Here is a 26842-nt window from a genome sequence, read left to right as displayed (position 1 = left end):
ACTGTTATTTATTTTTTGCTCCTTTGCACCCCAGTATCTCTACTTGCACTTTCATCTTCTGCACATTTTTCACACCAGTGTTTAATTGTTAAATTGTAATTATTTTGCCACTCTGGCCTATTTTTTGCCTTACCTCCCTCATCTTACCTCATTTGCACTCACTTTATGTAGACTTTTCTATTTTGTTATTGACTGTATGTTTGTTTATTCCAAGTGTAACTCTGTGCTGTTTTTTGTGTCGCACTGCTTAGCTTTATCTTGGCCAGGTCGCAGTTGTAAATGGGAACTTGTTCTCAACTGGCCTACCTGGTTAAATAAAGGTGAAATATTTTTTTTGAAATAAACATTTTGCTAAGTTACAGCCTTATTCTAAAATGAATTATATACTCCCCCCCCCCCCCCCTAATCAATCTACACACAATACCCCATAATGACAAAGCAAAAACAGGTTTTCAGACATTTTTGCTAATTTCAAAAAAAGGAAACACTCAAATCACATTTCCATAAGTATTCAGACCCTTTACTCAGTTCTTTGTTGAAGCAACTTTGGCAGCGATTACAGTTTGGAGTCTTCTTGGGTCTGACCCTACATGCTTGGCACACCTGTATTTGGGAAAATGTGGGGAAAGTCTGTTCAGTATTACATAGTAATGCTATGAGCAACAAGGTAGTTAAAAATACACTGTGGGGTTCAGATAAAGCAACATCGACAATAGAGGATATGTCAATAGAAAGCCCCTTGGTAATAACCAGGTCCAATAGAAAGCCCCTTGGTAATAACCAGGTCCAATAGAAAGCCCCTTGGTAATAACCAGGTCCAATAGAAAGCCCCTTGGTAATAACCAGGTCCAATAGAAAGCCCCTTGGTAATAACCAGGTCCAATAGAAAGCCCCTTGGTAATAACCAGGTCCAATAGAAAGCCCCTTGGTAATAACCAGGTCCAATAGAAAGCCCCTTGGTAATAACCAGGTCAAATCAGATCAAAGTTGATTTGTCACGTGCGCCGAATACAACAAGTGTAGACCTTACAGTGAAATGCTTACTTACAGGCTCTAACCAATAGTGCTAAAAAGATGTTAGGTGAACAATAGGTAAGTAAAGAAATAAAACAACAGTAAAAAGACAGGCTATATACGGTAGGGAGGCTATAAAAGTAGCGAGGCTACATACAGACACCGGTTAGTCAGGCTGATTGAGGTAGTATGTACATGTAGATATGGTTAAAGTGACTATGCATATATGATAAACAGAGAATAGCAGTAGCGTAAAAGAGGGGTTGGTGGGTGGTGGGTGGCGAGACACAATGCAGATAGCCCGGTTAGCCAATGTGCAGGAGCACTGTTTGGTTGGCCCAATTGAGGTAGTATGTACATGAATGTAGCAGCAGTGTAAAAGAGGGTTTGGGGGGGGGGGGGTTGAGTGGGGCACACAATGCAAATAGTCTGGGTAGCCATTTGATTACCTGTTCAGGAGTCTTACGGCTTGGCGGTAAAAACTGTTGAGAAGCCCTTTTGTCCTAGAATTGGCACTCCGGTATCGCTTGCCATGCGGTAGTAGAGCGAACAGTCTATAACTGGGGTGGCTGGGGTCTTTGACCATTTTTAGGGCCTTCCTCTAACACCGCCTGGTGTAGAGGTCCTGGATGGCAGGCAGCTTTGCCCCAGTGATGTACTGGGCCGTACGCACTACCCTCTGTAGTGACTGAGCAATTGCCGTACCAGGCAGTGATGCAACCAGTAGGGAAAATGTATTTCATTATGCTCTCGATGTTGCAGCTGTAAGGACCTTTTGAGGATCTCAGGACCCATGCCAAATATGTTTAGTTTGGGGGAATAGGCTTTGTCGTGCCCTCTTCAGGACTGTCTTGGTGTGACATCCTCCCTATAGGCTGTCTCGTCGTTGTCTGTGATCAGGCCTACCACTGTTGTGTCATCTGCAAACTTAATGATGGTGTTGGAGTCGTGCATGGCCATGCAGTCGTGGGTGAACAGGGAGAACAGGAGGGGACTAAGCATGCACCCCTGTGGAGCTCCAGTGTTGAGGATCAGCGTGGCAGATGTGTTGCTACCTACCCTCACTACCTGGGGGCGGCCCATCAGGAAGTCCAGGATCCAGTTGCAGAGGGAGGTGTTTAGTCCCAGGATCCTTAGCTTAGTGATGAGCTTTGATGGTACTATGGTGTTGAACGCTGAGCTGTAAGCAATGAATAGCATTCTCACATAAGTGTTCCTTTTGTCCTGGTGGGAAAGGGCTGTGTGGAGTGCAATAGACATTGCATCATCTGTGGATCTGTTTGGGTGGTATGCAAATTGGAGTGGGTCTAGGGTTTCTGAGATAATGGTGTTGATGTGAGCCATCACCAACCTTTCAAAGCACTTCATGGCCACGGATCATGAGTGCTACGGGTCTGTAGTCATTTAGCCACGTTGCCTTTGTGTTCTTGGGCACAGGGACTATGGTGGTCTGCTTGAAACATGTTGGTATTACAGACTCAATCAGGGACATGTTGAAAATGTCAGTGAATACACCTGCCAGTTGGTCAGCACATGCCCGGAGCACACGTCCTGGTAATCCGTCTGGCCCTGCAGCCCTGTGTATGTTGACCTGTTTTAAGGTCTTACTCATGTCGGCTATGGAGAGTGGGATCACACAGTCATCCGGAACAGCTGATGCTCTCATGCATACCTCAGTGTTGCTTGCCTCGAAGCGAGCATAGAAGTGATTTAGCTCGTCTGGTAGGCTCGCGTCACTGGGCAGCTCGCAGCTGTGCTTCCCTTTGTAGTCTGTAATAGTTTGCAAGCCCTGCCAGATAAGACGAGCGTCGGAGCCGGTGTAGTGGGTTTCAATCTTAGCCCTGTATTGACGCTTTGCCTGTTTGATGGTTCGTCGCAGGGCATAGCAGGATTTCTTGTAAGCTGCACCTTGATAACGGCAGCTCTACCCTTTAGCTCAGTGTGAATGTTTCCTGTAATCCATAGCTTCTGTTTGGGGTATGTACGTACAGTCACTGTGGGGACGAAGTCCTCGATGCACTTATTGATAAAGCCAGTGACTGACATGGTGTACTCCTCAATGCCATCGGAAGAATCCCGGAACATGTTCCAGTCTGTGATAGCAAAACAGTCCTGTAGTTTAGCATCTGCTTCATCTGACCACTTTTTTGTAGACCGAGTCACTGATGATTCCTGCTTTAATTTTTGCTTGTAAGCAGGAATCAGGAGGATAGAGTTGTGGTCGGATTTTCCAAATGTAGGGCAAGGGAGAGCTTTGTACGCTTCTCTGTGTGTGGAGTACAGGTGATCTAGAATGTTTTTCCCTCTGGTTGCACATTTAACATGTTGATAGAAATTTGGTAGAACTGATTTAAGTTTCCCTGCATTAAAGTCTCCCACCACTAGGTGCGCCGCCTCTGGGTGAGCGGTTTCCTGTTTGCTTATTTCCTTATACAGCTGACTGAGTGCGGTCTTAGTGCCAGCCTCTGTCTGTGGTGGTAAATAAACAGCCACAAAAAGTATAGCTGAGAACTCTCTAGGAAAGTAGTGTGGCCTGTAATTTATCCCAATATACTCTACCTCAGGCGAGCAAAATCTAGAGACTTCCTTAGATTTTGTGCACCAGCTGTTGTTTACAAATATGCACAGACCCCCCCCCCCCCCCCTCCCCTCATCTTACCGGAGTGTGCTGTTCTATCCTGCCGGTGCAGCAGATATCCTGCTAGCTGAATATCCATGTCGTCATTCAGCCACGATTCCGTGAAACATAGGATATTACAGTTTTTGATGTCCAGTTGGTAGGATATTCGTGATCGTACCCCGTCTAATTTATTGTCCAATGATTGCACGTTGGCGAGTAGTATTGACGGTAATGGCAGCTTTCTCAGTCGCCTTCTCCGGGTCCTGACCAGGCATCCGGGTCTTTGTACCTGCGTCACTTCCTCTTGCAAATAACGGGGATGTCTGTCCTATGGGGTGTTTGGAGAATGTCTTGTGCGTCGTCTTTGTTGTAGAAAAAATCTTTGTCTAATCTGAGGTGAGTGATCTCTGTCCTGATATTCAGAAGCTCTTTTCTGCATTAAGATACGGTTGCGGAAACATTATGTACAAAATAAGTTACAAATAACGCAAAAAAAGAAATACATAATTGGTTGTGCGCCCGTAAAACTGCTGCCATTTCTTCTGCCGCCATTTTACACAGGTCCAGAGTGTAGCCACGGTTAACATGTTGGATAAAGTCCATAGAGCTCAAAATATTCATAAATTCAATGGCCTAGAAGACAGTCTTTTTGTTAACATGAATGTTAAAATCGCCCAACACAATGATTTTATCATAGTTCGTAATGAGGTCATTCACGAGAAAGGCTTTACTAAGGATTGCTCTAACATTTAAAAGTGCCATATTCAATGACTGTGGGCCACTCTATCCCTGGGGCATCTGCCTCGATGTAATCATTATGACTGGACCCTCAAAATACCAATTGGGGCCCTAGCCAGTGTAGAGCGTGGCTCCCAGCTCCCTTTGGTAGCCTGAAAGGGGGTTGTAGAAGTCTTGGTCTTGGATGATGGTGACCAGCAGACTGGGACTAAGACCAGGAGGGCAGTGATGAGGAAGACGACCCAGCTAGTGTTGTATACCTTGGCCGTGGACCTCTCGTCATCCACTGAGTTGATGCACTTCCCCCCGGCGATGCCCAACAGGATGGCGTACACTCCGGCGATGATTGAGATGATGGTCAGAGCCTTGGCGGCCTGCAGGTCCTGGAGCAAGGGCAGGAGGGAGTCGTAGACCTTACACTAACTCTGGCCCATGCTCCATAAACCCTGTCAGATGACATGAGTGGTGAGGGTTTGGTGTGAGATGAAGGCTGTCGCCTTCCACATACGCAGAGCACAGATGATGATATGTCCCAGCCAGCCAATGATCGCCAGGGCCGCGCCCAGCATCTATAGCCCAGCTGACATCATCCTGATGGAGACCTGGCAGTCTGAACGGATTGAGCTGATGGAGGGAGTGTTTGAGAGACAGAGGGGAGAGAGTATAGCCTGTATGGTGGAGAGGTTGTCAATGAAGAACAAACTTCCTCTACGGCTCTGAAAACAGGGTTACTGTGAAAAATGGACAGAAAGGGCAGGAGTTTTATCATCTTTCTGTCTCTCTGTATCTCTCTTTCTCTCAAGTGAAACTCGTTTCCAAAGGTATCTCATCTGACCAGATTACTCTCCTAACTTAAACACACCCCACACACATGCACACGCACACACCCCACACACATGCACACATGCACACACGCACACACAGAAAGACAGACAGACACTTAGAGATTTCAAAGCCTATACCTCCATTACATAATGAGGTGTGTTTTGGCAACAGGAAGTGACATGTATGCTGAGTCCCGCACAAAGCTGAGCATTCTATGGTGTCAATAATTAACTAAGGCCAGGACCTTCAGCCCTTCAGCCCTGCTGCTGCTGCTGTCCCCTCAGAATGACTCTTAAATATGTCACACACACACAGGCACACGCACAGATACACACACATAAACACACACAACCGTTCAATCTGTCTGTCGCACACATTCACCGCATACATTAAATATGGCTGCTGTATGCTGATTACTGTACAGGGGGGTGCACTCTCTCTGTCTGTCGCTCTGTTGCTCTCGTTCTCTCTCTCGTTGTCTCTGTTTCTGTCTGTCTCTCTCTCTCTCTCTCTCTCTCTCTCATTCTGTCTCATTCTCTCTCTCTCTCTCTCTCTCTCTCTCGCTCTCTCTCTCTCTCTCTCTGTCTCTGTCTCTCTCTCTCTCTGTCTGTCTGTCTGACTGTCTGTCTGTCTGTCTGTCTGTCTGTCTGTCTGTCTGTCTGTCTGTCTGTCTGTCTGTCTGTCTGTCTGTCTGTCTGTCTGTCTGTCTGTCTGTCTGTCTGTCTGTCTGTCTGTCTGTCTGTCTGTCTCTCTCTCTCTCTCTCTGACTCTCTCTCTCGCTCTCTCGCTCTCTCTCTCTCTCTCTGTCTCTCTCTCTGTCTCTCTCTCTGTCTCTCTCGACATTTGGGGAACCAATTAGAAATCTGGTCCCTCAATCCCATATTTACCATAATGCTATAATATTGATGGATATCCTACATCAGTTTTAGCTGTATAAACACTTCCCTGTTTGGTATTCAAAGTCTGATTCCATAGATCACTTACAGTGTAAACTGGAGAACTCCCTCAGCTCAACATTATGTAGTTATCTCAATGTATTCTATCTAGAGTGGAAAACCTCCCTCAGCTCAACATTATGTAGTTACCTCAATGTATTCTATCTAGAGTGGAAACCTCCCTCAGCTCAACATTATGTAGTTATCTCAATGTATTCTATCTAGAGTGGAAACCTCCCTCAGCTCAACATTATGTAGTTATCTCAATGTATTCTATCTAGAGTGGAAACCTCCCTCAGCTCAACATTATGTAGTTATCTCAATGTATTCTATCTAGAGTGGAAACCTCCCTCAGCTCAACATTATGTAGTTATCTCAATGTATTCTATCTAGAGTGGAAACCTCCCTCAGCTCAACATTATGTAGTTATCTCAATGTATTCTATCTAGAGTGGAAACCTCCCTCAGCTCAACATTATGTAGTTATCTCAATGTATTCTATCTAGAGTGAAAACCTCCCTCAGCTCAACATTATGTGCTTATCTGAGTGTATTCTGTGTGAACCAGGTAAATCACATGGGGTACCTGGTAGTCATGATACAGTAACTCACACTGCCACCTACTGGTTGACAATGTAAGTACCACTATCTCTTGTCCAAGCAGGATTACATCTGAGTAACATTTCAAGGTTGATCATTTCAGAAATGTAAAACAAGTATCATATGATCAATGGAAATGTTGTAGAACTTTTTTCCAATTCACTGATTTGTATGCTCTTCTTTAAAGTGTCCTCTTTCTTTTCCTCCTAGTTTATCTCTCTCTCCATCTGTCTCTACATCCCTCTCTCGCTCCATGTTCGATCCACACTGAGTCACGGGTCAGATAGAGCAGAGACTGCAAGACAGAAACTATCTGGTAAATTGGCTCCAGTCCACAAACCCCAGATGGATCAATATGAGATACTGTAGGCCAATACCTAATGACCCAATATTTTATATCATCTGCCACTATGGAACTGATAGAATGGAATTGCAATTTTATCTCACAATAGTATAGTTTGTATTTAAATAATGTCATAATTGACAGACTATTAGTTGTTATATTAGCATTACAATAATGTACCACTACTATACACCACCATAATTCCACCATAATTATCTGTCTTGTAGCGCTATTTATTAGATAGGGATAAAGAAAGATTTTGTTCGGGCGCCAGGTAGGTATTAATCATGCCGAAAGGAAAAGAGTAGAATAGAGAGAGTACCACTACCAGACCCACACACATCAGCAGAAGAGACTGCCTAGATTGTAGCCTGTGGAGAGAAAAGAGAATACACCCCCTATATTACCCACATCACAGCACAGGGGTAACCCCAACAAGAATACCTCATACAATAATAATAATAATACTAATAATGGCAGAGCAATTTAACAGCAACTTCATACAAGAAATAACCCAGTCATCAACAGAGGATTTGCAATAATCTGTATTATCTTCCAGTGGAGGAGTGCAGAGTGAATATGTCACTTTATCCCCCACTGTCTGAGGGTGTCTCAGGGGAAGTTTGGATATGTAAAAAACACATGTCCAATTGACAAATGTATATAATACACTCTTGTACATGTGTAAAATACAACAAATGTATAAAATACACTCTTGTACATGTGTAAAATACAACAAATGTATAAAATACACTCTTGTACATGTGTAAAATACAACAAATGTATATAATACACTCTTGTACATGTGTAAAATACAACAAATGTATATAATACACTCTTGTACATGTGTAAAATACAACAAATGTATATAATACACTCTTGTACATGTGTAAAATACAACAAATGTATATAATACACTCTTGTACATGTGTAAAATACAACAAATGTATTCACCCACCTAATTATTATTATTATTATTTCCTCCCTGACAACTATGTTTTTATATCCTGTGGTCCCAGACCTGTTTGTGCTGTCTTGCCAACTCCCATGGTCTTTGAGGCAAGACAGCGCAAACAGATCGTGAACCAGGCTATATTTCTAGGCTTGAAGACATTTTTCTCAACCGAATCAGCATAGGACACTCCCCTTATCCTCGTTAGCAGTCAGAACCACAGCCCAGTTCAACACACTAATGACCTCTCTCTGCCACCATATTAATCTGAGCATAAAACGAGTCGTTAAAGTCCCATTCCACTGCTGTTATTGTAAAACCATTTAGGAAAGAGAGAGAGAGCAATACTTATTCGGTGGTGGGTGGTGACACCCTATCCTAGTTTATGGGGAGAGGGTCCACTGCCCCAGAACCAGGCCAAGTTGGCTGTGTTTCATTCCAGCAAGATGTTCCTCCTCCCTCTGATCTTGTTCACTCCCTTTCCATGGGTCTGCATGTTACTGTATAGGTAAAAGAAATAGCTCCACCTAGGTTCCGCCACATTGCTTTCCCCTATCCAGTTCGATCAGTCCTGACAGCGAGACGGAGAGAACGAGTGCAGGGGGGAGAGAACATCTTGCTGGATTGAAACCCGGTCATGGTCTTCTGCGAGTCTGTTAGAGGACCCAGAGGAAAGCTATCAACCATTAATTATTGTTCTTTTTTTATAGACCTGAAGACTTGTGAATAGAGAAAGACTGGAAGTTCAATGAAGAATGTTATTATTGTATTAAACAAACACCCTTCTTTTTTTCAAACACATATTTTACTTAGTGTGGTCCACTGACTACTTTTTACACGTATTCCTCCCCCAACTGTCCTAAGAAGGAAACCCCCAGCTAGGTGACTCCTCTCCCCCATGTGGGCAACATGCCACCCCCTGGGACAGGTGTTAGTGGTGATGGAAGGGGCTGAGGGACCTGGCAGCCTGCCATGCCAGTGAGACGTAGGTCTTGTTTTAGTCTCTATCCACTATAGATTTTTCAGCTGTACAATGCAATCTTTTCTTGTTCACTCCGTGTCTGGCTCGATTGTCATCCATCATTCCTGGCTCACTGTGACACGGTCTTCGACTGGAGAACAGGCAGGCACACAGGCGTGGGTAGACGAGAGAGGAGCAGACACACAGACGGACAGACAGTCAGACAAAAATGCTCATTGCCTTCAGAAAGTATTCATAACCCTTGAATTATTCCACATGTTGTTGTGTTACTGCCTGAATTCTAAATAGTCTAAATCGCTGTATTTCTTTCTCACCCATCTACACACAATACCCCATAATGACAAAGTGAAAACCTGGATTTGTACAATATTTGCACATGATTATTTTTTTAATTCTTCAAGCTCTGTCAAGTTGGTTGTTGATCATTGATAGACAAGCATTTTCAAGTCTTGCCATAGATCTTCAAGTCGATTTAAGTCGAAACTGTACCTAGGCCACTCAGGAACATGCAATGTCAACTAGGTAAGCAACACCAGTGTATATTTTGCCTTGTGTTTTAGGTTATTGTCATGCTGAAAGGTGAATGTGTCTCCCAGTGCCTGTTGGAAAGCAGACTTTTTTGAATGACTACCTCGTCTTTGTACCCCACACAGACAATTATTTGTAAGGTCCCTCAGTCGAACAGTGAATTTGAAACAGATTCAATCACAAAGACCAGGTACTTTTTCCGATGCCTCGCAAAGAAGGGCACCTATTGGGAGATGGATTAAAAATAGAAGACATTGAATATCCCTTTGAATATCCCTTTACACCCAGTCACTACAAAGATACAGACGTCCCTCCTAACACAGTCGCCAGAGAGGAAGGAAACCTCTCAGGGATTTCACCATGAGGCCAATGGTGACTTGAAAATAGTTACAGAGTTTAATGGCTTTGATAAGAGAAAACTGAGGATGCAGGCAGGTCACTTGTGATACAAGTCAGAATTCGATGTCCATTCATGTCTGAGGATGTTGGGAGATTACGTGGAACCCGGCAACTAGGGGTAACTAGGGGTAACAGTGAGTGCTGTTACCTTAAAGTAGGTTTCGGCTTTTTTGTGTGGAAATGAGATGGTGGATGGGTGTAAGCATTTGCATTTTCAAGTACAGTAATAGAATATTTTGTACATTTATTTTAGTTTTAAGCCTATCACAAACCTTAACCCTTACCTTAACCATTCAGAGTTAATGCCAAACGTTTAGAATTCAGAGTTAATGCTTAAACTTAACCTTAAACACATCAAAATGTGAAGTTTTGAACAAACATGGATGAACATCTAATTCTGAAAAGAAGGAAGCCTGTACAGAATAAAAAATATTCCAAAACTTGCATCTTGTTTGCAATAATGCACTAAAATAAAACTGCAAAAGATTGGCTAAGAAATTAACTTTATGTCCTGAGTACCAGTCTTCATATTTTCAAGTATAGTGATGGATACACCATGTTATGGGAATGCTTGTCATTGGCAAGAACTAGGGAGTTTTTTAGGATAAAAATAAATGGAATGTAGCTAAGCACAGGCAAAGTCCTAAAGGAATAGCTGGTTCAGTCTGTTTTCCAACAGACACTGGGAAACAAATTCACCTTTCAGGAGGACAATAACCAACACAATGTGAAATATACACTGCTGTTGCTTACCAAGACAACATTGAATGTTCCTGAGTGACCTAGTTACAGTTTTGACTTAAATCGACTTGACAATCTATGGCAAGATCAACGATCAACATCCAACTTGACAGAGCTTGACAAATTTTGAAAATAATCATGTGCAAATATTGTACAATCCAGGTGGGCAAAGCTCTTAGAAACTTACCCAGAAAGACTCCGCTGTAATCACTGCCAAAGGGGATTCTAACACGTATTGACTCAGGGGTGTGAATACTTATGTAAATTTGATATTTCTGTATTTCATTTTCAATACATTTGCTAACATTTCTAAACATGTTTTCACGTTGTCATTATGGGGTATTGTGTGTAGATGGTTGAGAAGAAAATATTTCATCAATTTTGAATTCAGGCTGTAACACAACAGAATGTGAAATAAGTCAAGGGGTATGGATACTTTCTGAAGACGCTGTATATACAGATGTCTGGCTCCTCTCCTCTGTTACCTTAGACCTTTTTCAATAGGAGGCGAGGAGAGGATGGAAGACAGAGGAGTTGAGCAGGCCAATTGAGAATCTCTTGTGGAAACAAATGTTCTCGTATGGAATGAGACTCACGCGTCATCAGGCAAATGGAATTCTAAAATAATGGGTAAAATGATAAATACTAATTATAACTATAACTAATAACTAAAAACTAACTAAACTACACTAATCAAAAATATAAACGCAACAATTTCAACAATTTTACTGAGTTACAGTTCACAACTAAAAAAATCATTCAATTAAAATAAATAAATGAGGTTCTAATCTATGGATTTTACATGACTGGGCAGGGGTGCAGCCATGCCCACCCACTGAGGAGTCAGGCCCAGCCAATCAAAATGAGGTTTTCCTCACAAAAGAGCTTTATTACTGACAGATATACTGCTCAGTTTCATCAGCTGTCCGGCTGGCTGGTCTCAGATGATCCCGCGGGTGAAGAAGCCGGTTGTGGAAGTCCTAGGCTGGCGAGGTTACCTGTGGTCAGCAGTTGTGAGGCCGATTGGACGTACTGACAAATTCTCTAAAACGATGTTGGAGGCGGCTTATGGTAGAGAAATTAACATTAAATCCTCTGGCAACAGCTCTGGTAGACATTCCTGCAGTCAGCATGCCAATTGCAAGCTCCCTCAGAACTTGAGGAATCTGTGCCATTGTGTTGTGTGACAAACTGCACATTTTCGAGTGGCCTTTTATTGTCCCCAGCACAAGCTGTAGTCTGTGTAATGATCATGCTGTTTAATCAGCTTCTTGATATGCCACACCTGTCAGGTGGATGGATTATCTTGGCAAAATTGAAATGCTCACTAACAGGGATGTAAGCAAATGTGTGCGCAAAACTGGAGAGAAATACGTTTTTTTGTGTGTGCATGAATCATTTTTCATCAATATTTTATTTCAACTCATGAAACAGGGGACCAACACTTCATATGTTGTTTATATTTGTGTTCAGTATAATTCAGCTAGTCGTGCAAGACACTTCATAAAGGAAAGGATAAGAAGAGAATATGTTTAAATGTGTGTATTATTTTCTCCTCTAAGAAAACAACAGCTGATTCAAATGGGTGGCAGATTTTAAAACACTTTTGCTCTAGCCACCAGGAGGATATTCTTGTGCATAGGACCTCTGTTCACCTACTAACGAATTGACACCATCCTCCACTACTCGACCCTGGACCACTAATCCGTTTCAAGGAGAGGAAGGACTTCTTTCCATTTGAGAATCTCCCCTGGTTTGATCTCCCTTTGTTTAAAATCCAGGCAACTGCTGTTCATTTATGCACATAGAAGTAGAACTGGTTCCAATTAGAAGACCGAATTGATGATAACAATTCATTAATAATGCAATAATCTGTACAAAGCACACAGGAAATAGCTTAAATTAAACTATGTTGAATGGCTCTTTGAACTGTGTTGAACTGTGTCTAATGTAAACTATAGGGTACAAGAGCAAGCACTTTGCAAGGTAGATGTGGACTCTACTCTGATCCTTTAGCATCATCCACTGGAAGATAACATAAAGTGCAGGGTGAGCTTCAAACAATGTCTCCTTCGCAGTATTAACAAAGGACCGCTAGAAAGCGCCGTTGTATCGACGTGTGAGGGTGCAGTAGAAGGCTACACGCTACCACAGGGTGCCTAAAGACGTCGAGGCCAAGCGCAAGTAAGCTGTCAACAGTAGCCTGTCAAAGAGCACACTGGTTACATTAAAATAGTTTCGTTTCCAAAAACTAAAACTAAAAAACTTCTGCAAGGCTGATAACATCTCCAGTTTTGTTTGTATGGCTCGCCTGTAATTTAGGCTATGTTACGATGTATCAAACATTTTAATTAGCACTTTTACAATATATTTTTACACTATATTACACTAACAGTGGGCCATATGAACAGAAATATGTCGTATATATTTTTATTTATTTCAGTGGGCAACGATAACTTTACGCACGTGGATTAGACTACACCAATAGATAACCTTATGAGGAAAAAGCACATAATTAACACATATGATGACCTATGTGTTAATTAGGCTACTTATTTTATTATTGTCGACTTTTGTTAATGTGGAAAATATAGGTTATTAAACATCAAAAACAAAATAATAATGCAAACGGTATTAAAAAAACGAAGAGAAGAATGTCAAATATGTATATGTATATATATTTCTGTGAAGTAGTAGCCTATGAATTGTGTTCAAGATGGCATGACATCTCAAGTCCGTGAGAAACAAATACTAACAGGTGTCCTGTAGCCTAAAGAATATCTGTATTTTACTGTAGGCTATTTTACTTCATTGAATAGTAAATAGTGTGAACTAGATCATCCGATAGCAAAAACAATACGAATATATATATCCTCATGTCGACAGGCTTTGAAATTAATTCCAAATGTCAAAAGTGTCCACTTTGAGGAAGTAACCTGCCTGTTATAGGCCTGTGATTGGTCCATTGGTGTTGACAGTCTTCGTAACACCGATGGTATCACTACCAATAAATGTACATGATTTGTTGCCCTAGTTTTTATGATTTATGATTTTATGATGTATTAATCTTTCAAATGGAATGTATGCCTATTATGTGACGTCGTAATAGTATGTCGTTAGTGCAAGATGTGGAGTGCTTTTGCGCAAGAACCAACATTAGGGTATTATTTAGTTGACAAAATATGGTGATATTCTATGGACTGCTAAGATATGGTGGTAGCCTATGTACTGCTAAAATATGGTGGTAGCCTATGTACTGCTAAAATATGGTGGTAGCCTATGGACTGCTACAATATGGTGGTAGCCTATGGACTGCTACAATATGGTGGTAGCCTATGGACTGCTACAATATGGTGGTAGCCTATGGACTGCTACAATATGGTGGTAGCCTATGTACTGCTAAAATATGGTGGTAGCCTATGGACTGCTACAATATGGTGGTAGCCTATGGACTGCTAAGATATGGTGGTAGCCTATGTACTGCTAAAATATGGTGGTAGCCTATGTACTGCTAAAATATGGTGGTAGCCTATGGACTGCTACAATATGGTGGTAGCCTATGGACTGCTAAAATATAGTGGTAGCCTATGGACTGCTAAAATATAGTGGTAGCCTATGGACTGCTAAAATATGGTGGTAGCCTATGGACTGCTAAAATATAGTGGTAGCCTATGGACTGCTAAAATATAGTGGTAGCCTATGGACTGCTAAAATATGGTGGTAGCCTATGTACTGCTAAAATATGGTGGTAGCCTATGTACTGCTAAAATATGGTGGTAGCCTATGGACTGCTACAATATGGTGGTAGCCTATGGACTGCTAAAATATGGTGGTAGCCTATGGACTGCTAAAATATAGTGGTAGCCTATGGACTGCTAAAATATAGTGGTAGCCTATGGACTGCTAAAATATGACATTCTTAAATATAGCCTATTTAATAAAGCGTATCATTGTAACATACGTTTCTTTAACCCATTGGTTACCGAAGGCACGGAGTTCGATGTCCAAAATGAATTAAACAGGACTATTTACTTGATTATATCCAATTAAATCGATCCGTAAAGTGCCCTCGCATCCTTTCCTCTCCACTATAAATGGTTGTTTTCCATGCTGTAATGGGGTAACGGTTCATATTTATTTTTAGGATCATATACAATGGTCCCATATTTTCTCGATATTTGTTGCCAAGAGTCCTTCCACTTGGATGTGCTGTCTCCTAAGGTTCACGTTCGTTTCCAATCTCTCTCTCGCTCTCTCCTTCTCTATTGGCCCGGCCCCCCTGATCTCTCTGTCCATTGGCGTCTTCGGGGTCCCTTTCTTTTTTCATATACGGATCCAGTAATGACTGTCCATTGGTGTTGTTATTCTATCTCCACCTCCTACTCCCCAGCGTTGCCCTGCCTATGTGTTGTATCTCTATGTCCATCCATCGACTGACGTTCAAGTTCGTAGGAACGTCACGTCCGCACTTGAACTTGCAGCTCAGGGGGCTTTGCTCATATCCCTCTCTCTGTCTTTGCAAAAAAGTCATGAAGACTGCCGCACAGCCCGTACCCCGCGCGTCACCGTGATGTGATCTATAATTCATTTTTTTGGATGTCAAACGCATCGATGAAGACATTTTATCTGGAGTCTATTACGTTGTAGGACGCCTCTGCCAATGTGAACCAAGCTGAACGCCACCACTTACCAACATGTCTCGCCGCAAGCAAGGCAAACCCCAGCACTTGAGCAAGCGGGAGTTTTCGCGTAAGTAGAATTGAAAATTGCTTCTTTTATAATGTGGTAAACAAGAACACACACAGCAGCCTCTTCTCAATTTATTTGGAGAATGTTTGTAGGCAACTGGACTTGACGCGGACCCGTGGACATAACCTAAAAGCGTGTCAAGAACGCCGTCATTGAATCAGATAACTTTCTATCGAAAAAAGTTGGACCTTGGAAAATATTGTATATTTGGTCAACAATAAGGCTATTTTGCATGTATGTGCCGATGCTACAACACGGGCTTCTTTCGCTATTAAAGGACATCTAGACTGTAGTGGAGGGATACCTTTTTGCCTATCGAGGTATCCTATGAATATTTATATTTAGTCTATCCGTTTCCGATATGTAATACGCTACGAATAGCAAAGTGTATCCCCAAATAAGCAATTCCACTTTGTTATTACTATTTGTTTTGATAGCGTAGATTTTTTTTCGAGAGATGCTTTTCTTTTTTTGAATGGGGAGAACGGGGTGTTTACATACTCATAGCCCATACAGAAGACCTCGTGTGTGGAACGTTGCCAGCTTTGATATCGAGGGATATAGGATAGAGTTCACGATCCAAGAATACCACTGCACCCCCGTATAACCTAGTGATCCAATTACATTGTTATCGTTTACACCGTGAGTTAATGTGAATGGATACAATAAGCATTGGAACAGTTGGAGACGTTCTATTAAATCTACTATTGGACCTCTCCTCTACGTTACATTTAACGAAGAGGTTCATTTCAGAGGGGACACGGGAGGTTAGGCTTTTATGCAATAACATATTACATATGGGCAGGCATACTGAAGTGGTGTTTTAGAGTCATTTATGAGTTATACATGTTTATTCAATAAGCTATTGCTTTTATGCTGTTTATGCCGTGGTGTATAATGGCATGATTTCAACTGTGCTCATTTCTTCTTTTTTTCTTACGTTACCGGGGGCTAGATCATTTGGAAACGAGAATACATAATATGATTTTCCGTAAAAAAAAAAAAATGTTTTGTTCCACGTATTCTGTAAATCGCTAAAATTTTTCCACCCGGTTGTTTCTCTTTTACCATTCAATTCTCGGAGGAAGCAAATTAGGTTCTCGTAACATATGCCTTCAATTGTAGTATATCTATGGACGGCGCCGGTAGGGGGCAGAATATGATTGTGGACATATACGTCGATGAACTTGAACTTGATCTAGGCTACTTTATAGCTTTATCTACGTTGCCTGCTAGACCAAGCGCAGTTGTTCGTGGTCGTATATTTGATGTTCCTTGTTATGCCGTTGTGATATCTTATCAATATACCTATTATAGTATTCCAGATCAATTAAAAGGGAGTCATTTCAATAGATTTCTTCATGAATATTCAGTATTTTCCATTTTCTTCGAAGATGGATAAAACAATGGCCAGCTGAGAACGTTTTGTTTTCTGCAAGAAAGGATCAGTGGGCAAAATGTGACATCATTTCAAACATCCATAGGACACTGTGATATGAGTAGTTTTCAGTTAAGTAGCCTCATATTGGACCCTAGAGCATATTGCATGCCTATTCACTCTTCCAGGTATATTAGCCCCCTATTTCAACAAAATCTTAGTCTATCACGGTGTCTTTCAATTAAATGTCAAAATATGACAAAAATGTGCCCTAATTGCCAAATCCTTAGTTATAGCCACATTCTCACGAGGGACCTAGTTCATCATTGAAATATGACAAATGAGACGTATAGGCCTATAGGATCACAGCGTTACTGGCAAGTGCATGGTAAAATTATTCAAATGGTATACTCTGTTATTTACATGCATAGGTTGAAGTATTTGAATAGCTCGTTATGGCCTATTGAAAAACAGCTTCAGTTCAAGTAAGATTCCTCCTTGTCCATATTGGCTGCGTTGTATGAATCCCTGCAATAGCAGCTAGGGTACGTGGAATAAGGGATCATTACCATGTTATAATTAGGTAATAGCTATTTAAATAGCCTATTGCCTAATTTCAGTAGTTATTTGATAAAGTTCAGTCAGTTGAAATTCTGGTGCTCACTTGGATGTTGAGGAATAATATAGACTTTTTTATTTTTTGTAACTTATTTTTGTAACCAGTTGCCGATACAAGAAATTAGATTATTTGCATTTGAAGGTAGATTTTTTCGCACAGAGCCTCAGTCAGACTGCTATGTCCTGACAGCATAAGCTGTAGGAATTCAACTCAAATAAGAAGGAAAAATATTCCTTCAACCCCTCCTCCCCGCCTCCTTCTCGTCTGACCTGACACAGAATTTAAGGTTCAGAACAGACGGCAAGAATTCATCACATTTTATCTTAACATCCCAGTTGGGCCTCGAGATGTCGTTTACTGTAGCTAGATGAACTATTAAAAAGAAAAAAAATGCTCCTTGACTGCTTGTATACATCAGGGACCTACTCCACATACACCCCTCAATATCTAACCTCGGTTCACGAGATCCCAGCACTTTTAACGGAAATGGGGTCCAATCATCTTGAACTCAAATTAGAATCTATTTTTTGATTCTCCGAGGTGTTAGGTTCATTAAAAACGCGAGATTGGCAGCACAATAAAGAGGGTCAAGCGCCTTAATCGTTCAGGCAGCGAGCAGCACGCTGACTGAACGGTGTCACTGGCAGGCTTATCGAAAAACAGTGCTGTAGTCTTGTCTAAGTCTTCTTCCTTCCTCCCTACTTTCCTTCCTTCCTTCCCCCCCTTTCAAATCCTTCTCTCATACCTTTTCTAAGACAGTGCATCACCTGGAAATGCAATCACTATAAACCACAGGTGCCGTCTAGATTATGGTGATATTCATTATATCACTGGAAATTATCATGACAATAACACTGATATTAGTCATTAAAATGATAGGACTGTAAATAGAATCGAATATGATTCTACGGGCCTGCTACTACTGGATGTTCATTCCTCTCTCTTCGTTGGTTGTGCCTTCTATATTATCAGTAATAATAGTCATAAAAACGATAGCAAGAGATGCATATGCAGATTTGCAACAGTTTAGTAACCTATATACTCTTGTCTCACTCTTCCTTGAAATGATACTTGAGTGTAGATCTCAATCAGTGTTTTGTGTCCATGGTCTATAAAGTATCTAACTCTCCTCCACAGTTTGTCAGCAGCCTTGGATGAAATGTCATAGTCCTCTATGTAGATTTCAACCCTGTCATGTATTCTGTATAGACAGTTACACTTCTATCTCCTTTCCTCTCTCCCCTCTCCAGCTGAGCCCCTGTCGGCCATTCTCCCCCCAGACGAGGAGCACGAGGACCACCCCAGGCTGGGGCAGCATGGGGACAACAGGATCCTCCTCAAGGGGGACCAGGACCTGCTCACCTGTGGCCAGTGCCACGCCCGCTTCCCTCTTGCCCACATCCTGCTCTTCATCGAGCACAAGAGGCGGCAGTGTCGCGGCGCCCCCTGCACGGACAAGACGTTAGACGACGGGCACAGGCGGTCGCCCTCCGCCGTTCCCCTCGCCTCGCCCCGTCCCTCCTCAAACAAATGCCGAGACAAACACCCGTCGAGGCGCCCCCTGGAGGTAGCTGTTCAGGTGTCGCCGCGCAACGATGATGAGGATTGTTTATCGACGCCCACCCACGGAATTATCCCCAAGCAGGAGAATATCACAGGTAATGACGTCACCATGACGACGATGATGACGATTGTAACAAATATGGCTGCCGATGTAAAGAACTTAAGCGACAAGCAAGGTGTTGGGGTCTGAGGTTTACTGTAAGTTTTGGGTGTTGACGATACTTGGATGGTACTTCAACGTTGTGAGTAGGGTTGCAAAATCCCTAAGGTTTCCAGAAATCCAGGTTGGAAGAATCTCAGAATCAGGAAGGAATAAACAGGGATTCCTCCAACCGCTGTTCTCCCAACGGGATAGTTTTGTGAAAACCTGGGAATTTTACAACCCTAGTTGTGAGTAAGTGCCTTCGTTTTGGTGTCGCTTAAAGCAAGATTATTGGATCATAGATCAAAAAAAGGATTTACAGTCCAAACTGCACAGAGCAGATGGACTTCGAGTTGGGTTCAATTTTGACTGGTGGCGATGGATATCCACGAGGTATGATGTTCTTACTGCACTGCTGGGTGTAGGGTTGTTGAGTTTATCTCTGCAATGGGGATAGAAGCCCAATATAACTCCCATTCTACTCTCCTAAAGAAAGAGAGAGGGAGAGAGAGACGGAAAAAGAGAGAAGGGGTGCGTCCCAAACGGAACCATATTCCCTATATAGTGCACTACTTTTGATACAGGGCCCATATATAGTGGGCTCTGATCAAAAGTAGTGCACTGTATAGGGAATAGTTCCATTTGGGACGCAGGCCTTAGTTTCTGTCTCATGTGGTCTCGATAGATGTATCTCCATCTCGCTGTGGTTTTCACAGAGACATATCTCTTCCCCTCAAATACATGCCTGCCAACTCATACTCTGGCGCTACAATATAAAATACATTTAAAAAACGTGTAGGAAAGTAATTACGGTGAACTGTCAAGGAAGAGGCATTTATTTGAGGAATCCTACTCGAGCCGCTAATTGTCAGGGTTCTCTTAGTCTTCATTTAGTTAATTAAGGACTTCTTACGGCGGTTGTCTAACCACAGCTAAATGAAGCAAAACCATGATGAGCAGCTCAAACAAATAGTTCTGTCTTACAGACGTTGGTGGAAATGAACTTTGTGTGTTTGACAGTTTAATTTTCCTTTTTGAGTTATTATAAACATTTCTAAAAACAATTATGGATATAAATGCGGGCTTTAGTATAAAGAAAAGTAGTATGCTGCGTTGAACTTATCAATGCTTCTGCGGAGGTGAGGCTGGTTTTCAGTTCAATGTTCAAGGGTTCTCCAAATGACAAATACCCAATAGGCAAACACACAGCTCCATGTACAATACAGTGGGGTATAGGTAAACACACAGCTCCATGTACAATACAGTGGGGTATAGGTAAACACACAGCTCCATGTACAATACAGTGGGGTATAGGTAAACACACAGCTCCATGTACAATACAGTGGGGTATAGGTAAACACACAGCTCCATGTACAATACAGTGGGGTATAGGTAAACACACAGCTCCATGTTCAATACAGTGGGGTATAGGTAAACACACAGCTCCATGTACAATACAGTGGGGTATAGGTAAACACACAGCTCCATGTACAATACAGTGGGGTATAGGTAAACACACAGCTCCATGTTCAATACAGTGGGGTATAGGTAAACACACAGCTCCATGTACAATACAGTGGGGTATAGGTAAACACACAGCTCCATGTTCAATACAGTAGGGTATAGGTAAACACACAGCTCCATGTACAACACAGTGGGGTATAGGTAAACACACAGCTCCATGTTCAATACAGTGGGGTATAGGTAAACACACAGCTCCATGTTCAATACAGTGGGGTATAGGTAAACACACAGCTCCATGTACAATACAGTGGGGTATAGGTAAACACACAGCTCCATGTGCAATACAGTGGGGTATAGGTAAACACACAGCTCCATGTACAACACAGTGGGGTATAGGTAAACACACAGCTCCATGTACAATACAGTGGGGTATAGGTAAACACACAGCTCCATGTACAACACAGTGGGGTATAGGTAAACACACAGCTCCATGTACAATACAGTGGGGTATAGGTAAACACACAGCTCCATGTACAATACAGTGGGGTATAGGTAAACACACAGCTCCATGTACAACACAGTGGGGTATAGGTAAACACACAGCTCCATGTACAACACAGTGGGGTATAGGTAAACACACAGCTCCATGTACAACACAGTGGGGTATAGGTAAACACACAGCTCCATGTACAATACAGTGGGGTATAGGTAAACACACAGCTCCATGTACAACACAGTGGGGTATAGGTAAACACACAGCTCCATGTACAATACAGTGGGGTATAGGTAAACACACAGCTCCATGTACAACACAATGGGGTATAGGTAAACACACAGCTCCATGTACAACACAATGGGGTATAGGTAAACACACAGCTCCATGTACAATACAGTGGGGTATAGGTAAACACACAGCTCCATGTACAACACAGTGGGGTATAGGTAAACACACAGCTCCATGTACAATACAGTGGGGTATAGGTAAACACACAGCTCCATGTACAACACAGTGGGGTATAGGTAAACACACAGCTCCATGTACAATACAGTGGGGTGTAGGTAAACACACAGCTCCATGTACAATACAGTGGGGTATAGGTAAACACACAGCTCCATGTACAACACAGTGTCTATTGGTATGGACCCCATAGGACTAGATATAGCTCCATGTACAACACAGTGTCTATTGGTTTAGACCCCATAGGCCTAGATATAGCTCCATGTACAATACAGTGTCTATTGGTTTAGACCCCATAGGCCTAGATATAGCTCCATGTACAATACAGTGTCTATTGGTTTAGACCCCATAGGCCTAGATATAGCTCCATGTACAATACAGTGTCTATGTCGCTATGCTATCTGTGTTGGGCTGTGGTCTAGTTATCCTCTATTCTGTCAAATCTAATGACCTCTTGTATTTTATCAGTAATTATGCATCCGTTTGTTAAGCAACACACATACACATATACACACACACACCCACACACACACACACACACACACACACACACACACACACACACACACATACACACACACACACACACACACACACACACACACACACACACACACACACACACACACACACACACACACACACACACACACACACACACACAGACACAGGACCACTATGCCTCTTGGCTCTAGTCAGCTGCCTCTACAATCTTTCTATGCTCATTTAGATCTTGATGCGTAACGTCTCCACATGATATCACTGGGTCACTAACGTTATGCAATGGCCTGTTATTAACAGTACAAGCTTAATGGATCGTGTGTGTGTGTGTGTGTGTGTGTGTGTGTGTGTGTGTGTGTGTGTGTGTGTGTGTGTGTGTGTGTGTGTGTGTGTGTGTGTGTGTGTGTGTGTGTGTGTGTGTGTGTGTGAGTGTGTGTGGTGTGAGTGTGTGTGGTGTGGTGTGAGTGTTTGTGTGTGCTGTTGCATGTTGCGTGAAGTGAGATTGATGAAGGCGTTCTTCATCATCCTCACGCTCATCTTATGAGTTCGTTGCTATCCTCCTTGTCGAGAGAGAGAGAGAGAGAGAGAGAGAGAGAGAGAGAGAGAGAGAGAATCCAACGAAATTGGGATGATGAGAGTGAAATGGAGAAATACACACAATGCTCCTCTAAATGTTGTTCTTGGCTTTAATGGACTGACTCAAACAGACACTGTGGACCCGGATCGTGCCACCTCCCATGTTTAGCCACCGGGATTCCACGAAAGCCATGTCCATGCCATGTTAATGTCATTTGTCCTAGAAGGACGATCCATATCGATAACATGTTGAACTGGGCTAAAGATGGTAGGTAGCATGATATGAGACGTGGTGTTGGTTGGGACGGTGTCTGTTTTAATCCGTGTGTGATTCATACTGTACTGTGAATGTCTTCATGATGGATCACTCTTCTACGATACATACTGTCCCCAGCATCTCCACGGTTACGTCCCAAAGTACACCTTATTCCCTGTATAGTGCACTGCTTTTGAACAGAGCCCTATGAGCCCTGGGCAAATGTACTGTAGTGCACTATATAGTGAATAGGGAGCCATTTGAGATATAGGTCAAAATACTGTTTGCTAGTGCGGGTGTCCCATGGCCAGACAGGATACACTGTGATACTGACACCCTTACACTTAGACACACACACACACACACGCACACGCACACGCACACACACAATCCCCTTTTTGAAATGCAGAGTCCAACAGGGCTGATGTCTCTCTATGATCCTGTGTGTGTGTGTTTGTTTGTGTTATGGACCATTAGGAGGAGCAGACAGAACAGAACAGCGTACCCCCATTTGCATGATAAACAACTTAAGATATGCACAGGGACACACACAGGCCGGCTCCATATTATAAACAGAGCAGATGATCAGAAGGACACATACAGGCTCAGGGTCAGACACAGACAGAGACACAGACAGGGTCAGACACAGACAGGGACACAGACAGGGTCAGGCACAGAAACAAACATGGTCAGACACAGACATGGTCAGACACAGACATGGTCAGGCACAGACCTGGTCAGGCACAGACCTGGTCAGGCACAGACACAGACAGGGTCAGGCACAGACATGGTCAGGCACAGACACAGACATGGTCAGACACAGACATGGTCAGGCACAGACATAGACAGGGTCAGACACAGACAGGGTCAGGCACAGACAGGGTCAGACACAGACAGGGTCAGGCACAGACAGGGTCAGGCACAGACACAGCCATTGTCAGACACAGACAGGGTCAGGCACAGACATTGTCAGACACAGACAGGGTCAGGCACAGACAGGGTCAGGCACAGATACAGACATGGTCAGACACAGACAGGGTCAGGCACAGACAGGGTCAGGCACAGACATTGTCAGACACAGACAGGGTCAGGCACAGACAGGGTCAGGCACAGACACAGACATGGTCAGACACAGACATGGTCAGACACAGACAGGGTCAGGCACAGACACAGACATGGTCAGACACAGACAGGGTCAGGCACAGACACAGACATTGTCAGACACAGACAGGGTCAGACACAGACACAGACATGGTCAGACACAGACATTGTCAGACACAGACAGGGTCAGGCACAGACATTGTCAGACACAGACAGGGTCAGGCACAGACAGGGTCAGGCACAGACACAGACATGGTCAGACACAGACATGGTCAGACACAGACAGGGTCAGGCACAGACACAGACATGGTCAGACACAGACAGGGTCAGGCACAGACACAGACATTGTCAGACACAGACAGGGTCAGACACAGACAGGGTCAGACACAGACATGGTCAGACACAGACAGGGTCAGAAAAAGACATGGTCAGACACAGACATGGTCAGGCACAGACACAGACATGGTCAGGCACAGACAGGGTCAGGCACAGACAGGGTCAGACACAGACATGGTCAGACACAGACACGGTCAGACACAGACAGGGTCAGGCACAGACATGGTCAGACACAGACAGGGTCAGACACAGACATGGTCAGACACAGACATGGGCAGGCACAGACAGGGTCAGACACAGACATGGTCAGACACAGACATGGGCAGGCACAGACAGGGTCAGGCACAGACACAGGCAGCCTCAGGGTCAGACACAGACATGGTCAGACACAGACATGGGCAGGCACAGACATGGGCAGGCACAGACATGGGCAGGCACAGACAGGATCAGGCATTGACAGGGTCAGGCACAGACACAGGCAGCCTCAGGGTCAGACACAGACAAGATCAGGCACAGACACAGGCATAGGCAAGGTCAGGCACAGACAGCCCCAGGGTCAGACACAATACTCAGTCAATTACATGTACAGAGCTGACAGCTTCCCTTTAAGGAAGAAAATGACTCACATTATAACCATCCAACACCCCATCAGACCTTCCCTTTAAGGAAGGAAAGGAATCACATTATAACCATCCAACACTCCATCAGATCTTCCCTTTAAGGAAGGAGAGGAATCACATTATAACCATCCAACACCCCATCAGACCTTCCCTTTAAGGAAGAAAAGGACTCACATTATAACCATCCAACACCCCATCAAACCTTCCCTTTAAGGAAGAAAAGGACTCACATTATAACCATCCAACACCCCATCAAACCTTCCCTTTAAGGAAGAAAAGGACTCACATTATAACCATCCAACACCCCATCAAACCTTCCCTTTATGGAAAGAAAGGAATCATATTTTGACCAAACATACACCAGACTAGTGGTTTAGTGTGTCTTCGTTAGCTGAGCCTACTTTCTGTTTCTGGGGGAACAAAGGTATTTAGCCAGGCTGTGTTGGCACCATGCCACCTTTCTTCCACCAGTCCCCCATCCGCCCCCTCTTTCACTGGGGGTGTCTGTCAGGCCTGGATGAGGGACTGAGGGTGGGGGTTGGGCAGTGGAAGGGCGGTGTCGTGGCGAAGGAGTCCGACTCCTCGTTAGTGACAAACTTGTCCCTTGTGTGAGGGAGAATTCAAAGTGCAGAGACAGAGTGTGTATATCCGTCTGTTTGTATCATTCAGATTTGAAGTAGAGGGAGATGTTTCCCCCCCTTCTAAAATGTCGTATTTTCTCTGTGGGAAGAGCTTGTTACAGATGAGCTGTGATGGTACTGTACCTCCTCCAATAACATACACACCTGGGTTCTAATAGTACGTTTTAACCATAGAGCCACATTCATGTTTTGAATATGAATTGTTCATGAAGAATGTTGTCTTCCAAAGCCTGAGTCCTAAATACACACACACATGTTGTCTACAGAGATTCACCAGCAGGCTTTGTTGTTTGGTTAGTGAGTGTTAGTTTACTTGTATAAATCTGAGTTTCCAAGTGTGTGTGTGGATATCAGTGTGTGTGTGTGTGGGTATCAGTGTGTGTGTGTATGGGGGTATCAGTGTGTGAGTGTATGGGGATATCAGTGTGTGTGTGTATGGGGGTATCAGTGAGTGTGTGTGTGGATATCAGTGTGTGTGTGTATGGGGGTATCAGTGAGTGTCTGTGTGTTTGTTAACACTTTACTAGCCCGAGCATGCAGGCTGAGCTGAACATGAAAGGGTCTTTGACTTGGCAAGCGGAGCCCGAGGACACCCCTCTGTGGACCGTACCAGGGCAGACTTGGAACAGAGCGCAGCGTCCCAGGGGCGGGGGGGGGGGGGGACTGTGGAATGGGGGCGGGGGATAAAGGTGTGTGTGTTGGGGAGGAGGAGGTGTGGGGTAGTCGGGGGCTGTGAGATAAGGAGTGGACGGGACAGGTTGGGTAATGGGTGTATGTGAGTGTGTGTCCCTGTAGGGCTCCTGGCTGGGTGTTCTGTCTTAACAACCCCAACGCCACGGCCCCAGGGGCTTCAGGTGGAGGCTAGTTTGGGGAACACACACACACGCCCCTCCTCTCCACTCCCCCCTGTGTTTTGTCTGTAGGAAATGTGTTGTGTTACTAGGGCTCCCTGATGTGATGATGACTGTAAGACAGGAACATATGATCCCTATTTCAGCCCTGAGCTCTGGCCAGACCCTCTCTCTAGCAGACCCTCTCTCTCTCTCTCTCCTTCTCTCTCTCTCTCAATTCAATTTCAATTCAATTCAAGGGCTTTATTGGCATGGGAAACATGTGTTAACATTGCCAAAGCAAGTGAGGTAGACAACATACAAAGTGAATATATAAAGTGCAAAACAACAAAAATGAACAGTAAACATTACACATACAGAAGTTTCAGAAGTCTCTCTCTCTCTCTCTCTCTCTCTCTCTCTCTCTCTCTCT

At 43.5% G+C, this 26842-nt stretch overlaps 1 protein-coding gene and 1 pseudogene across 1 annotated transcript; one reads left to right on the top strand and one right to left on the bottom strand.

The window, feature by feature from the left end:
• Positions 1-4483: 4483 nt before the first annotated feature.
• Positions 4484-4962, bottom strand: LOC109878446 (claudin-4-like; annotated as a pseudogene).
• A 10060-nt stretch (positions 4963-15022) lies between these two features.
• LOC109880908 (B-cell lymphoma/leukemia 11A-like) lies at positions 15023-21023 on the top strand. The gene is made up of 2 exons (XM_031799527.1): positions 15023-15424; positions 18672-21023. Exons 1-2 carry the CDS (start codon positions 15370-15372, stop codon positions 19172-19174), a joined length of 558 nt encoding a protein of 185 aa, XP_031655387.1. The 5' UTR covers positions 15023-15369; the 3' UTR covers positions 19175-21023.
• Positions 21024-26842: the final 5819 nt, after the last annotated feature.

The sequence above is a fragment of the Oncorhynchus kisutch genome, linkage group LG20 (genome assembly GCF_002021735.2).
Source record: "Oncorhynchus kisutch isolate 150728-3 linkage group LG20, Okis_V2, whole genome shotgun sequence".
In the NCBI taxonomy this organism is placed as follows: domain Eukaryota; kingdom Metazoa; phylum Chordata; class Actinopteri; order Salmoniformes; family Salmonidae; genus Oncorhynchus; species Oncorhynchus kisutch.
This window is presented reverse-complemented; position numbering and strand designations above follow the sequence as displayed.

Coding starts and splice junctions, on each gene's coding strand:
- LOC109880908 (XM_031799527.1), top strand. CDS start 15,370: ATGTCTCGCCGCAAGCAAGGCAAACCCCAGCACTTGAGCAAGCGGGAG. Junction 15,425..18,671: donor GAGCAAGCGGGAGTTTTCGC/GTAAGTAGAATT, acceptor TCCCCTCTCCAG/CTGAGCCCCTGTCGGCCATT.